At 43.2% G+C, this 16,373-nt stretch overlaps 1 protein-coding gene and 1 pseudogene across 2 annotated transcripts in view; one reads left to right on the top strand and one right to left on the bottom strand.

Annotated features, from left to right (window-relative positions):
• Positions 1-9,741: 9,741 nt before the first annotated feature.
• LOC309961801 (SIN3-HDAC complex-associated factor-like) lies at positions 9,742-13,545 on the bottom strand (annotated as a pseudogene). The gene is made up of 2 exons: positions 13,509-13,545; positions 9,742-10,471 (listed from the first exon to the last, which is right to left on the bottom strand). The product of its transcript is annotated as an SIN3-HDAC complex-associated factor-like (transcript).
• A 306-nt stretch (positions 13,546-13,851) lies between these two features.
• Positions 13,852-16,373, top strand: part of SLC25A36 (solute carrier family 25 member 36) — a 38,993-nt gene continuing 36,471 nt past the window's right edge. Inside the window, exon 1 of the mRNA XM_082840069.1 lies at positions 13,852-14,066. Coding sequence (XP_082696195.1) covers positions 14,026-14,066 — 41 coding nt within the window. The 5' untranslated portion in view covers positions 13,852-14,025. The remainder of the gene's footprint in view (positions 14,067-16,373) is intronic.

Genomic DNA, 16,373 nt, shown 5'->3' with positions numbered 1-16,373 from the left:
CCACACATTACCAGAGTGATCTTTTGAAATTGAAAACTGGGTCCCTTAACAGATACACACTACTATACATAAAATAGATAAACAACAAGGACCAAATGTATAGCACATGGAACTATATTCACTATCTTAAAATAACCTATAATAGAAAAGAATCTAAAAAAGAATACATACATAAATATATATATATGTAACTGAATCACTCTGCTGTACACCTGAAACGAACACAACATTGTACATTAACTATACTTCAATTAAAAAATGGTTAAGAGAAAAAAGAGATAAAATACAATTGATGTTTTAAAATAATCTATATAGCTTTCAGTAAGAAAATTATTCAATGTATATTGATTGTGTGCTTAGTTTATGGCAATTACGTTAGGCAGCATAATTGAAATTATCATGATGTAAGGTGAGTATTGATATTTCAATTCTACATTTGAAATAGCTGAATGTCACAGACTGTTAATTAACTTGCTTGATATCACAAAGTGGCAGAAGTATAATTCAAACCCAGATCTTTCTAATTCCGAAGTCTGTATCTTTCTCATTTCCCTAACCAAGTGGCTCTATTTGTAAGTTTGCAGGGTGGGGCAGTGGGGCAGGGGAAAGTTACATAAAAGATAGGAAACTGACTATTCCAATAAAATGCAGTATTTGACTCTGAGCCAAAAGAAAGAAAGGAAAAGAAAACTGGGTCCTTGCACTACCGGTGCTTAAAAGCCTCCAGTGGGTTTTTCTCTCACTTAGAATATGCAGACAAAAAATGTCGCCTGCCACATCAGTAAACAAAGGATGTTGCAGCCATCAAGCCAGCAGCCACTACCCCCAATTGTGCACCCTGAGGGGATTCAGGATGGAAAAAAAACAGGATACTGGCCCTAGATAGTTAAGGTGCTTATCAAAGGAATGATTTCAATAAGCCCAGACTCTTGCATCTTCCCATACACAGAAAAGTGCTAAATTCACTAAGATGTCTGGTTTTCTTTAATTAGCAGTAATCTTTTGATGTCTGACTACCTGTTTTTTGTTTGTTTGAACTCCTGCATATCCCGGCCCCTCCCTTATCTTTTCGGAGCAGTTCCTCAGAACTCTCTGAGAGGCTGAATCCCCAGGCTTAAGTCTTCAGTAAGGCTGCTGAATAAAACATAATTCTCAACTTTTAGGTTGTGCTTTTTTTTTTTTTTCTGTCGACAGACCTACAGGTGCCTACATGAGCTGGACCCTGTCCACCTACCCACCTCCATCTCCAACCTGTCTTCTCTTGCTCACTCTGCTCTGCCCCACTGCCTTCCTTTTTCCTTAAACTCACTTAGAGCCTTTTCACTTGCTATGCCTAGAAATGCACTTCACCCCTGTTACAGGCTGAATTGTGTCCTCCCAAAATGCTTATGTTGAAGTCCTAACCTCCAGTACCTTGGAATGTGACTGGATTTGGAGATAGGGCCTTTGAAGAGGAAACTAAGGTAAAATGAGGTCATGTGGGTGGGCCCTAATCCAATAGGACTGGTGTCCTTATAAGAGGAGATTAGAACAGGAACACACACGGACTGAGAGACATTCATATGAGGACACGATGAGAAGGTGGCCATCTGCAAGCCAAGGAGACGCCTCAGAAGAAACCAAACCTGCCAAAACCTTGATCGTGGACTTCGAGGCTCCAGAACTGTGAGAAAATAAATTTCTGTTGTTTAAGCCACGCAGTCTGTGGTATTTCCTTATGGCAGCCCTAGGGAACTAATACAACCCCCATCTTCACACAGCTGGTTCTTTTTGATCCTTCTCAGCAGTCAACGTAAAAGCCATGTCCCCAGAGAGTATGTCCATCACCACTCAGTCTAAACTACATCTTCCCATCACTTAATTTTCTTCATGGTAAAATATTTCCGCAGCATGAAATTATTTGATTTGTTGACCAGCGTATTGTCTGTTGTAAAGTAGAATATAAAATCTGTGAGAGCTGTCACCTTGTCCGTCTCGTTGCTCTGCTAGGACAGTACGTGGCACAGGGTAGCCACGTGGAAAATATTTATTTAATGTCCACGATGCCAAGTGCCCAAGAGGTTACATAGACAAATATGAAATGGTTCCCAACCTGGGGAAGCGTGGGGCCCGCGGTTGGCCAGGAATCCTGGCTCTCAGGGAGTGCATGAGCCTGCGGGGTGGACAGGGCACGGTCTGGAGAGGCCAGCACAGAGCTGTGCAAGCACACAGCAGAGGAGGGAGGTGTTGGGACATTTCTGAAAGCCCAGAGGAGTGAAGCAACTGTGTGAATGTGGGCAACGCCAGCAGTTCAGCTGGCTTAGAGGGACCTGTGCTTATAAGAAGGGGTAGGAGAGTAGGAGGGTGGTAGACAGGGACTTCACCATTAAATGCCAAGCTAGGGGAGTTGAACTTGCCTCTCTCTCCTTTCGCCTCTGTCTCACTCTCTTCCTCCTTCTCTGTCTCTCTATCTCTCTGTCTCTTTCCCTCTCACTTTGCCTCTGTCTCTGTCTCTCTCATTTTTCTGCCTCTTCCTCTTCATGTCCTCTCTCTCTCCCTCTCTCCCCCCTCCCTCCCTCCCTTCCCCTTTTCTTTTTTTCTTTTTTTTAAAATAAATTTATTTATTTTTATTTATTTATTTTTGGCTGCATCGGGTCTTCATTGCTGCACGTGGGCTTCTCATTGTGGTGGCTTCTCTTGTTGTGGAGCACAGGCTCTAGGTGCGTGTGCTTCAGTAGTTGTGGCTCACGGGCTCAATAGTTGTGGCTCACAGGCTCTAGAGCTCAGGCTCAGTAGTTGTAACGCACAGGCTTAGTTGCTCCGCGGCATGTGGGATCTTCCCAGACCAGGGATCAAACCCGTATCCCCTGCATTGGCAGGCGGATTCTTAACCACTGTGCCACCAGGGAAGTCCCCCCTTTTCTTATAAGTAGAAAAAAATAAAGAAATCCAACCTTATAGGTGTGCTGTGAGAACAGAATGATATATGTGAAAGCATCCACCAACGTGTCAGATCCCTAACTGATAAAAATTTGTTGAATAAAAGTTAGTTGCATAACTGTAATAAATAACTGCATAAACTGTAATAACTATCTAGGGGACCGTACATCCAAAAGCACAGAATGCTTCCAGCTTTTTCCATCCTGAATTCCCCTCAGGGCACACTGGCACTGTGGGGTGTGACTTAATTCTCTTTATAAGGGGATGATGAGCAATGCTCTTTGTTCTTTTTGTTTACAGTTTTATATATATATTTTGCCTGGATTTTCATGTTTCTGATCCCTGTTACTCCATTTTGTTTGAAAGTGAAAGTCTTACAGAGCCAAAATTATGGAAAAGCTGGGAAAACAACTTTAAGTATTTCCCAATCAATGAAAAGAGGAAAAACAGTTTCGCTGTGGCCAAGAAATTGGATGGCGATGGTTTCACGGACATCCTGAAAGAAGACATTAAGGGATTAATTGAGGAGCAGAGAGAAACATAAAGTAAAAGAAGTTCTTAGTACCTCACACTTCTGGGAGATTTAAAGGCTTTTCCAAGGTAATTCTGACTACAGGCTGTGGGGCTTTCCCCGACACTGATCTTTGACCCTAACTCCAAGGTCAGTGAGACTTCCCAGTCCTGTTTTCTGTTTCTCTTCTGTTCACCCAACTACTATGCAGGGTAAGAGGGCATGGCCTGAGGTCAAGGATGGAGAAGGTGGAAAGCTGCTGAAGCAGTTCTGGGGTGGGGCGTGAGGGGGGACCCAGACTCAAGGGAATCGGCCACCTATGAAATAAAACTGTTATCACTCTCTTCGCCACCAAATATTTGCCAAGTGCCGCTTTGCACAGCGTTGCTGCCAAACCAGAAGTCTATCCTTTTAACTTTTGGCCATTGACTCTGGGTATTGACCCAGTGCCAACTTCTTGCCAGGTACTGTTCAGGGGAGAAAAAATCAACTATACTTTTTGGCTTTGGGGGCTGAAAGACCCCAACCAGCACACGAGAAACCGTTAAAGAACACTCCAAGGGTGAATTCTAGGTTTTCATTCACAGACTTAAAAGGCCCATAGGGTACCCAGCACAATGAATGAACAGACTCCACCACCATCATGGTACTTTGTGGTGAAATTTCCCAAAACCAGGGATAAAAGGAAGATCCTAAAAGGTTAAAATAGCAAAAAAAAACATGTTCTATATAAAGACCAGAGCTACAAATGGAGTCAAGCTTCTCAATATTAGCTCTGGACGCTAGAAACGAATGGGGCAGCAACTTCAAAAGTCAGAGTGGGGGAACTTCCCTGGTGGTGCAGTGGTTAAGAATCCACCTGCCAATGCAGGGGACACAGGTTCGAGCCCTGGTCCGGGAAGATCCCACATGTCGCAGAGCACCTAAGCCTGTGCACCACAACTACTGAGCCCGCGCTCTAGAGCCCACGAGCCACAACTACTGAGCCTGTGTGCCACAATTACTGAAGCTCGCGTGCCTAGAGCCCCTGCTCCGCAACAAAGGAAGCCACCGCAAATGAGAAGCCCACGCACCGCAACGAAGAGCATCCCCCACTCGCCGCAACTAGAGAAAGCCTGCACGCAGCAACGAGGACCCAACACAGCCAAAAATAAGTAAATTAATTAATTTTTAAAAAGTCGATTAAAAAGAGTCAGAGGGAAAATGATTCTCAATCTAGAATCCCATACTTAGCCAAATTATCAAATATGAAGATAAAATAAAAGCATACAAAATCTAATAATAACACCTCCTATGCAACTCTTCTCTGGCAGCTGCTGAAGAATGTACTTCAGCAGAATGAAGCAGCAAGTAAAGAAGAAGAACAGAAACCAAAAACCAAAAAACATGAGATCCAGAAAACAGGTAAGGGGATGTAAATCCCAGGGTGACAACTGTGCAGCCAAGAGAGTAACTATAACTAGTTCAGGTTGGAGCAGGAAGAGGGAAGAATCCAGGAGGGAGGTCTCCAGAGGGAGGCGGAAGAAAAGGGGATTGACAGACTGATCTTAAAACATTTAGAAAATAATATTTTTAACCACTGATAGATAGATATGATGTAGTATGTGGAAAAAATTAGGACAGGTAGAGAAAATTAAGCAAATAGAAAAAAAAGGGCAATTGTTAACCAAGAAAAGTAAAAAGCTGTGCAATAACAGCATGTACACCATTTGGCTTTTCAGTGGACAAAATTTATATAGCCATAAGATGATAAATAATTGTCAATTTAACTAAAAAATCATGATACAACTATTAGGAAGATGAAGCAGGAAAAATGGGGAGTTTAGGAGTGGAGTAAGAAAGATAAATCTGCATCTCTGATAACCTGAAGTGTAATGGATAACATGTGAAATTAATAAATCAAGGAAAACAGCATGAATTGCTATAATTGAGAAATCTGGAACTAAAGAAAAAGTAAAAAGTTGAAAGTGGCTACCTCTAGGAGCAAAAATGAGGAGACTGAGGAATCAGTAGGAAGTCTGAAAGTTACTATAACTTTTCTAATACTATATATTTACTTTTTTACAACCATATGCATTGCTTGAAGTATTTTTTTTATTCTGGTAAAATTTCCATAACATAAAATTTACCATTTTAACCATTTCAGAGTGTACAATTCCATGGCATTAAGTACATTCACATTATTGTTCAACCATCATACTATCCCACTCCAGAACTTTTCCACCATCACAAACTGAAACTTCATACCCACTGAACACTAACTCCCCATTCCTCCTTCCCCAAACCCCTGGGAACCACTAGTTTACTTTCCTTCTCTATGAATTTGACTATTCTAGACATCTCACATACGTCAAATCCTATCAATATAATTTGTTGTTTATCAGCTTATTTCACTTTAGCATAATGTCTTCAAGATTCATCCATGTTGCAGCATGTGTCAGAATTTCCCTCCTTTTTAAGGCTGAATAAATATTCCATTGTATATAACCATATTTTGTTTATCCATTCATCTGACGATGGACACTTGGGTTGTTTCCACCTTTTGGCTATTTCGAATAGTGCTGCTATGAACATTAATGTGAGTGTATCTGTTTGAGTCTCCGCTTTCAGTTTTTCTGGGTACATACTTAGAGGTGGAATCACTAAATCATGTGATAATTCTATGTTTAAGTTTTTAAGAACCTGCCATAGAGTTTTTCACAGGAGCTGCACTATTTTACATTCCTACCAGCAATGCACAAGGGTTCCAATTTCTCCACTTCCTGGCCAACACTTGGTATTTTCTGATCTTGTTTGTCTGTTTTGTTTTGTTTTTACAGTAGCCATCCTAATCAGTGTGAAGTAGGATCTCACTGTGATTCTGATTTGCATTTCCCTAATGATTAGTGATGTTGGGCATCTTTTCATTCTCTCTGAAGAAATGTCTATTCAAGTTCTTTGCCCATTTTTTTGAATTGGGTTGTTTGTTTGCCTTTATTACTTTGAGATAAAAACAAAGCATTAATGTTAAAAGCAAGATTCAAATGCCAACAGGCAAGTTGGGTTGCAAAGCAGGGACCCTGGGGCTTCCCTGGTGGCACAGTGGTTGAGAGTCCGCCTGCCAATGCAGGGGACACGGGTTCAAGCCCTGGTCCGGGAGGATCTCACACGCCATGGAGCAACTAAGCCCATGCGCCACAACTACTGAGCCTGCGCTCTAGAGCCTGTGCTCTGCAACAAGAGAAGCCACCGCAATGAGAAGCCCACGCACCACAACGAAGAGTAGCCCCCACTCATCCCAACTAGAGAAAGCCCGCGTGCAGCAACGAAGACCCAATGCAGCCAAAAACAAATAAATAAAATAAATAAATTTATTTTTTTAAATGTATATATGCGTATAACTAAATCACTTTGCTGTACAGCAGAAATTAGCACAACATTGTAAATCAATTATACTTCAATAAAAAAAAACAGAAAAAAAAAAAAAAAGCAGGGACCCTTGGTAAGGCCCTTAGATGGTTTCTTAAATGGGAGGCAGGGCACAACTTCTGCATTACCACACACCGTTGAGGTCCCAGGCATCGTCCACACAAAAGTGTGTTACACCCTATCTCAACAAAATCTATGCATTTCTTTGCAAGGTGTCACTACCCTTCTAATACTCCTGTCCTGGAGGGTAGGAAAAGTCATATTTTGTTTTTTTGGGTTTTTCTCCAAGCCACCTGGGACACATTCCTAAATTGCTCCCTGGTGGACAGTGTTTCCAACAAGATAACTGAATCCTTCTGGGGGAAATCAATTTTCTACCAGCTCCTTATATATTTCCAGTGCGAGCTCTGCTTATCACCTGCGTATCTAAGGAGGGCCTTTAACCATGACTGACTTGAAATGTGACACAGAGTAACTGATGTTGCTGATGGGAGAGGGACATGAAACCTGCATTTGGGAGCCACTGCCCTCATGACTCCATCTGGGGCTCAGATATAAGCATACATTTCGTCCTCTGGGCACCACATCTCCTTAAGTTCTCTCAAAAGCCCCCTCTCCCCCACCCCACCCCACCCCTTTTTTTTAAAACTATAGCTAATATTCTCATTCAACCAATGAACAATTGAGATGGTGTAGAATAGAGGATGAGAGTACAGATTCTGTAGCCCGACTCCCTAGGTTTCCATCCCAACTCAGCTACGTGCTAGTTGAGTCACCTAAATCCTCTAACCTCTCTGTATCTCAGTCTCCTCGTCTATAAAATGTCCTTCATTGGGTTCTACAGTTAAAATACGTGAAAAGTGCTTCCAACAAGGCCTGGCACATGGTGAGTACTGTACACATCTGAAGCTCTTTGAGATGATTACCATCAAGGCATCAAGTACCCAGGAGGACGCATACCCAACTCTCACCAATGATGTCCTCTGAGGAGTAGGATTTAGGAAGGGAGGCTGAAGTGACGATTTTAATTTCTAACTCATGCACTTCTGTATTGTTTGAATGTATTACTTTTTATTAATAGCAAAATAAGGAAAAAAATTTAATGGCATCTGGCTGAGAATATAAAACAATCTCTCCAACCTCCCACTAAAAGCTAAAAAGACACAAAGATTTGTTTTTAAATCTTACCCAAATATTTAAAACTAATGTTGCCAATCTAGAACCCATATGAATTTTCTGTACCTACAAGACCAACAAAGGCTAAGTGGGGGGAAAATGGCATTGGTGGTCCATCTGTGCTCCACTTCCCCACAAATAGCTATTAAGAACTTTTCTTCAGCCCATAGCAATTAAAAAAAAATTGTTTTTAGTAGAATTTTACTTTAATATAAAATGAAAAAAACCCACAAAAACCCAAAGCCCTAATAGGTTAAAACAAGTCGAACAACCATTCTACACAGATAAAACCTTCCCAAAGGTCAACTGAAGTAACCAGAGCTAAAAGTGAATTGTGCAGATTTTCAAGGAAGTCACCATAAACAAAGTATAAACACCATAAACAAAGTATTTACACACTTGCAAGCCCTCTAAGAAATGTGCCCCAAGAAGCATTAACTTTGTTTTTTCGTGTGCCATCCTGAAGACCTGCACATTTTATTTTTCAGATAATTTAACATTTTTAATAGAGTGTGTTCTCTACCAAGTGGTAATGCTTTGGTACTATTCATATAGGACTGCTTATCCTAAAGACTTGACATTTCCCCAAGAGGAACTTCCGCTTTAGAAGTTTCATCGAAATTAAAATCTTTATCAAACATCAATATGGAGGGAGGTGACACGGGATGCAACATATACAGTCAAGTTACCTCTGTAGATTTAGAAATTACTCTTTCAAGATATTCGCACCAGAGAGCTTAGTCTGTCCTGCTTAATATTCAGTAGTACAGGTTTGAATCATCAGAACCTTGGCAAGACCTTAATATTTCAAAGTTATTAACAACTACCTATAGGGGCAAGTCCATGTTTACTGAGTTATGACAAATTTATTATAACGAAGGAAAACAAGTATAGCCAGCCATCTTAAAAAAATGCTCTAACCACTGCTTCTGAATATAGAAAGACTAAAACTACATACATTTATCATAAAACAAATCCCCTCTGTCCCCTGAAATTCCCCTAATTTCATTCATTAGAAGGGGATTTTTTTTTTTAATAAATGGATACTAGGAAAGCCCAAGGGGATTTTTAAAAAAGACTTAAAAGCACTTTACAGCCTCATTCAGCTTTCCTATGAAATACTCAGCATCTGAAATATTGGGTTGGCCAAAAGGTTCGTTTGGGTTTTTCCATGACATCGTACAGAAAAAACCCAAACGAACGTTTTGGCCAACCCGATATTATGTACACTTTTTTTTTTTCTTTTAGTAAGCTAGACACTGGCTTCAGAGTTTGTGGAACTGAAGGAAAAATAACCCACTCAAAACTATCCTAAGGGCCTCCCTGGTGACGGAGTGGTTAAGAATCCGCCTGCCAAGGAAGGGGACAGGGGTTCGAGCCCTGGTCCGGGAAGATTCCGCATGCCGTGGAGCAACTAAGTCCATGCGAGCCTCTGCTCCTCAAGAAGAGAAGCCACTGCAGTGAGAAGCCCGCGGACCGCAATGAAGAGTAGACCCCCCTCGCCACAACTAGAGAAAGCCCACGCACAGCAACGAAGACCCAACGCAGCCAAAAATAGATAAATAAAATAAATAAATTTAAAAAACTCTATTAAAAAAAACCAACTATTCTAGAAATCGTCATTTGGCAGAATAGCAGGTATCCAAGTTAAAAATAGGAGGGTCATTTTGTTGCTTTGTTTTCCAAAATTTAAATTGTTTTTTGTTTCCTTTCTACATAAACCTCAGTCACCACGCATGAGTGGAGATGGGCAGAGGCTCTGGCCCCTGTGCCTCCGGCTTCTCAGCAGCTGCTTTCTCATTGCTGCAGCAAGACTTGAATAGATGTGTGTCAGATGAGGACTTCCCCAAGACAGCCTTTATAGATAATGCCACAGCATATTTTCTGTCGTATCCAGTATGTGAGATCCAAAATGGAAAACACTGTTAGAGCCAGAAGCCATCTCTGTATCTGAGCCATCATCTGACTGGTTACTATAACAGGGAGATTGAGCTGGAAAAGCACTTGAGGTGGTACTGTGAGCATCAGAATTACCACGTTTAAATCTCTTCGGCAGTTTGCTGATCTGGTTGCTTTTTATCCTGTTTCCAGATAAGAGTTTTCACTTTCTCTGGTTTCAGTGTAGTCTTTAGACTGGGTCCTGCCCTTGCATCTACCACGTGATTCCAGTTGTTTTGTTGGTTTTTTTTTTTTGATCCTGATGGTAATTTCTTCCATCTTTTCACAGCAGGACACGGGCATTACAGGTGTCTCCTGATCAAGTCCCATGTAACCAAAAGCAGCTCTGGAAGTCCTTTTCATAGAGTTTACTGTCAGTGAATCGGGAACTGGAGGATTTAGCTCTGCAAATACAGCAGCCCTCTATACTTTGGTATATCTTTGGCTTGTGAAAACCAAACACTTCTTCTTCTGGGCAATACTCTTCTAAAAGCAGCCGATCCACATGCAATAACGTTCCTGAGGTGTGGAGTGCAGGAGTGCATACCAAACCAATCCCCCCCTCCAATCACTCCCTCCTCCTCAACTGCCATGTCTAGAACGATTGTCTCCTGCAGTTCAGCAGCAATTAAAATTTGAGGTTAGTACCAATCAGGAAATAAAGTAGCAGTCCCCTCTACTTCACAATGAGCTTATTTGTTTGTTTTGAGCCAAGTAACCAGTTGTGGCCACCTCCAGTTTCCCCATCAGTTTCTCTTTCTACATTCAGTTAAAAACTACAGCTCCCAGAAGACCCCTCGGTAGGAATGGGGGGTCTGGAAGAGGTCCAGGTGTGCCTGACACTAAAGCAAGCTCACTTAGCCCCACCCACCCTGCCTTAATATCATTCTGAAAAAGCACCTAGAAGCTTGTTTGTTTAAGGGGCAAGGGCTCAAGAAACCTCATCGTGTGCTGGTCCTGAAGGAATCACTTAAAGATATTAGCCAACAGCAATGAGGAAGGAAAATTATAAAACAGCTGGCAGATGACACAGTTCAGTGGAACCTCAACAAACATGACGGCCAACTAACCCTGGAATCCCCACAAAAATGAAGGCCTCAGCAACCACACCCCAGTGGGCAGCCCCAGGGGCTACCGGACGGAATGTGCAGGGGGCAGAGTCTCCTTCCACGATGCCATCTGAATGAGGTTCCAAAATGAACGGTCACGTTATGAATTGCTATTGCTCTTACAGGAATAATTTACTCCACATAAGAACTTGGGCTCCCTCCTTACCAGTTTCAGAAGCTCCATTAAATGTAATTACCACAGCATTCACTATGCCAAAAACATGGAGCTACAGCCATTGTCTTAAAAGAAACACATCTAAAATGGTGCAGGCACTCTGGAACACAGTCTGGCAGTTACTCCTAAAGTTAAACATTGAATTATCATATGACCCAGCAATGACACTCCCAAGTATATTCCCAAGAGAAGTGAAAACGTATCTGCATGCTAAAACTTGTACACAAATATTCATGGCAGGATTATCCACGACAGCCAAAAAGTGGAAACAATCCAAATGGCCATCCATTGAGAATGGATAAACAAAATGTGATATAGTCATACGACAGACTATTATTCAGTCATGAAAGGGAATGAAGTACTGATGTGTGCTGCAACATGAATGAACCTTGAAAACATTATGCTTAGTGAAAGAAACCAGACACAAAAGGCCACATATTGTATAATTCTATTTATATGAAAAGTCCAGATTAGGTAAACCCATAGAAAGTAGATTAGTGGTTGGCAGAGGATAGGGAGAGAGGAGAATGGGAGTGACTGATAACAAGTGTGGGGTTTCTCTTTGGGTGAGGAAAGTGTTCTGGAATCAGGTAGTGGTGATGGCTCTACAACCATCAGAATATATGAAAAACCACTAAACTGTACACTATACACAGGTGAATTTTATGGCATGTGAAAGATTCCTCAATAAAACTGCTGTAAAAAAAAAGATAGAACTAATCCCCCCACCAAAAGTTAATACAAGGGTTTGGGGGAAGTATGGCCAGAGTGTCAATTTTTATTCCTACTTTTTGGAGTTTCGTTTGTTTGTTTTTTTCAAAATTTCCCTCTCTAATGTGCAGCTATTACTTCAGTAACTGAAGCTCTGGGGTCAGAGAGATTCTCTGGATTCAAATCCAATCTCTTTCTGGATGAACTGGATAATCTTGGGCAAGTCAATTATTCTAAATCTCAGTCTCCTCATGAAAAATTAGGGGAATAATATCAATGGCCTCATAGGGCAGTTGTGAGAGTTTAATAAGAGAATGCTGTAGATCAGAGCCTGGCATATTAGTAAGTGCTCAAGCAATATTAGCTGCTGCCAGTTTTGCTATTAAGAATACAATGCAGGGCTTCCCTGGTGGCGCAGTGGTTGAGAGTCCGCCTGCCGATGCAGGGGACTACGGGTTCGTGCCCCGGACCGGGAAGATCCCACATGCCGCGGAGCGGCTGGGCCCGTGAGCCATGGCCGCTGAGGCTGCGCGTCCGGAGCCTGTGCTCCGCAACGGGAGAGGCCACAGCAGTGAGAGGCCCGCGTACCGCAAAAAAAAAAAAAAAAAAAGAATACAATGCAGTAAAATAATATTACTAATTATCATAGGTAGCACTTACATAGCACTCCTGTGGTGCTTTACATAATTTTAAGGTGTTTAGTCCCCACAACTGCCTTGTGAGGTAGGTATTCTTATGCCCATTTTACAGATGAGCATTTACTGTGGAGTAGATGCACACTTGCCAGTGACATGCAGTCTGTACATTTTGTGGGAATTTAGGAGCAGGTAATGAGCATAGAGAGCTAAGGCAATCAGGGAGGACTTCGTGAAGGAAATGGTCCTGGAAGGAAAGGAAGGTGAGCCCTGGATAACCCCACATGGGTGGGAAAGTGTGGTGAGGACCCTGCAGGTGAAATGGAAGTTACCAAACAAAGAGGTGGGAAATATCAACATTTGTTCATTGTGGGTGATGAATACAGATTATATTATATTATTTCCTGCACTTCTGCACCTTAGAAATAATTACTAATTAACAAAAATTTAAAATATTTAATCATGTTGCAGAGGGATAAAACATTTTCTTTCCCTCAGTCTTTGACCTTCTTGTATATACATACAAGAAAAAACTTGCTGGTTAGAAATATGAGTAAATGCCAGTTTCTTTATTCTTTCTAAAATAAAGAATATTTATTCTACACTAATAGTATACTATACTAAGCATTGTTTGTAAACACCGTACTGTTGTTTGTGATCCTGTACGAGTGTCTGTATAAGCCTTTCCATGCACTGAGTGCTACTCTGAGGTATACACCAGGAAGCATAAACGCTGGGTCATAGACCCAATTATTAAAACGTGAATCAAGCAGGGGCCAATGGGAAATTTCTGTACCTCCCTTTCAATTTTGTTGTGAACGTCAAACAGCTCTAAAAAAAAAACAGTCTAAAAAAAGTAAATCAGAGACTGGGCAGGCTAGCGTCCCAACTCCGCTTGCTTACCGGGCATCCAGGTCGTTTCTCACGTGGTCGGGTCCGGGAGCGTGAAGTTCGAATCCCCATGTCTGCGCGGGCCCAGGCGGCACCCGATGCAGCCCTCCGGGAGGGAGGACTAAGTGCGAGGACCTGGTGACCCACTACCCTCCGGGCACGCGCTCTAGCCCCGCCTCCCGGCCCCTTCCATTGAGAAACCCCTTAGCGATCACGTGAAAGAGGCATGCCGGCTGCTTCACGTCACGCAGTGCGGACCAATGGTAGCTTCTGTTTATATCGCGGGGGGGGGCAGGGTCGGAATATTCACGCCCCCGCTGCCGCCGAGTTGCCCTCTAGCGCGGGTGGTGAAACCTAGCCAGGGTGGGAGGTGGCGTGGCTGCAGCGCGGCGGGGAGGGCCGCGCCGGTCGCCTTCTGCAGCCGCGTCTCCGTCAGTTCCCGTCGCCGTCACTGGGGCGCCGTGCGGCTCCAGTCCGGAGCGGAAGCTGCGGCCGTCGCGGCGGCCGGAACCGCGTCCCGCCTCAGCGCCCGGAGGACATGCGGGAGAGAGAATGAGCCAGAGGGACACGCTGGTGCATCTGTTTGCCGGAGGGTGCGTCCCAGGAGGGGCTTGCAGACTGGGGCTGAGGGCGCTGGGCTGAGGCCGAGGGCCGTGGCCTGAGACGCGGGCGAGAAGGGCGAAGGGGCTTCAGCCCCGGGAACCGAGTGACGCCCGGGCGGGGAGGGGTGAGGAGACTGGAGCCGGGGGAGCTGCGGGAGCCCACGGGACTGAGGCCGAGGCGGGGAGGGGTGGGAGGGCGACGCCGGCAGGACGTCAGGCTTTGGGCCCGCGGAAGCGGAACGAGGCCTAGAGAGTGGCCGGCGGGGCTGGCGTCCACGCAGGCCCAGTTCACGCGCCGCGGCCTAGCGGACGTCGGGGATGCGGGGCCGTGGAAGGCCAGTAACTGCAGGCCTCACGTAGGTTGCTCGGCCGGGGCGGCGTTGGGGGGGAAAGCGGGAAGTGCGGAGGCCGAGCACAAAATGGGCGCCGGGCCTCCTCCTCCTTCCTTCCCTGGCGCGCGGGCTGTGGGGCTGCCTCACGTCGCTCACGCCCCGCCTCGGATCTCCGGCAGCTGATTTCCGGGCCCTCCTCGGCCCCGGTGGGTCGTCAGGGGGCTTCCGGCGCCAACTGGAAGGCTTTGGGGTTCTGTCGCCCGCAATAGCTGTAGGTTTCTAGGTCTTGGAAAATTTCCTTTCTCCAGGTTGCGAGATGCGCTACAAAGCGACAGTGCTTCTGGGGTCGGATTCTATTCCTGAGAACCAGGCGTCTTGTACACCCGCTGCTTTTCGTCTGCTTAAAAGGAGAAAGTGGGGTGTAGGGGAGAAGTCAGAAGCTTTGGCAGTAGTTACTGTGTGTACAAGATTAAGACTAAACTTAAAGTCTCAGTTCCCTGATTGCCAACTTGAGTACTACAGATCTTTTGTTCACCCAGTTTAGTCTCCTTTTTCGGTTGTTCTTTCCAAATTATTTGGAGAGTCGTAACAATTTTAAATTTAGGAGTTACTTTTTATCTGTAGGATCACAGTCTTATCAAAAATGGCTACGGCGAATTTTGCTGAGGCGCTTTGCTGCCATTATGACCATATAAAGTCGCATCCCTTTAAAGCATACAGTTTGTTTTTAAATCGACTACTTTAAGAATATTAAAGTAATACATAGGCGGTTCTATTCACAGTGGCTTGATTGGAGTTAAACGTGTGGACTCTATTGCCAGTGATGACCGTACTTTCCTCGAGTTGGCACATTCATTGAACATTTATTGTACACCAGTTATGGGCCAGGCACTGTTCTGGCATTAAAATACTTTTCATTTAATACTGACCGTTTAATTCGTGAGACACGGTTTAGGCAGGGTTTGCTTTCTATATTTCTGATACGTAAGAATAATCTTGGCAAATTAAATCATTTTTTAAAAACGATTAGCCATGTAGATGTTCTTGTAAAGATGTGCAAATAATTGGGTTCCCTCCTATAATTAGATCATAAGGTAATTTTTGAAAGTTAGGATACCACGCATCTACTTCTGGCCACTATTTTCGGTGAAAAATGGACACGCTTTTTGATTTTAATTCATCTTCATCTGTAAAATGAAGAAGTTGTACTAAGTGATCTCTGAGGCCCTATTCTAGGTCCTAACATTTTCGTTGCTCTGCATTCAAGATTCAGATGTCAAGTTTTGTTTAAAATTTACTTGAAATGTTAGCTTGATTGCACTAACTTCCCAGTTTGGATTAGGATCATCAGCCACGTTGTTGTTACTAATGCCTGTCAAGGCCCTTATGGTTAGCGTTTTCTTTAAAAACAGGAATGGGGCATTTTTGCCGCATCTAAACCCAAATAGATTTAGGAGCCCCTCTACCCCCCAAAAAAGAACCTAGCATATGCAGGTTTTTTAGAGTATTAAATGAAGTACTTGTTTATAGGTCCTGACACAAGATAGGTACTCAGCCTTATAAATTTTCTTCTTTTGCATCCCATTTCGATTTCATGTTTATATGTGGTCTCATAAGTCATTTCAGTAAAACTTGGCTTACCTTTTTTAGAGAAACAGTAGAACTAGGAAGGATGGTAAAGATCATCTGGTTTTGCCCCTTCAAAATATGGGAAAATACAAAGGTATAAAAAATTTACCCAACATTAAACAGCTTTTCATACATGTAAAATGAGAGTTAAAATAATCTCTGAAGAACCTCCCAGCTCTATATTAAATGAAATCATTTAGAATAGATTTCTGTATGAAATTTCTGTAGAATATTTTGGAAGTCTGTATGCTAAGCATTATGGAAATGCAAACTGAGTTGTGGGTAACATTGTTCTTAATTGAAGATGTCTAGTATATCTCAAAGTTGCCTATTTAGG

This window comes from Leucopleurus acutus, assembly GCF_964270905.1.
Source record: "Leucopleurus acutus genome assembly, chromosome: 5".
In the NCBI taxonomy this organism is placed as follows: Eukaryota; Metazoa; Chordata; class Mammalia; order Artiodactyla; family Delphinidae; genus Leucopleurus; species Leucopleurus acutus.
Note: the sequence above shows the minus strand (reverse complement) of the source record. Positions and strands in the feature narration are given on the sequence as shown.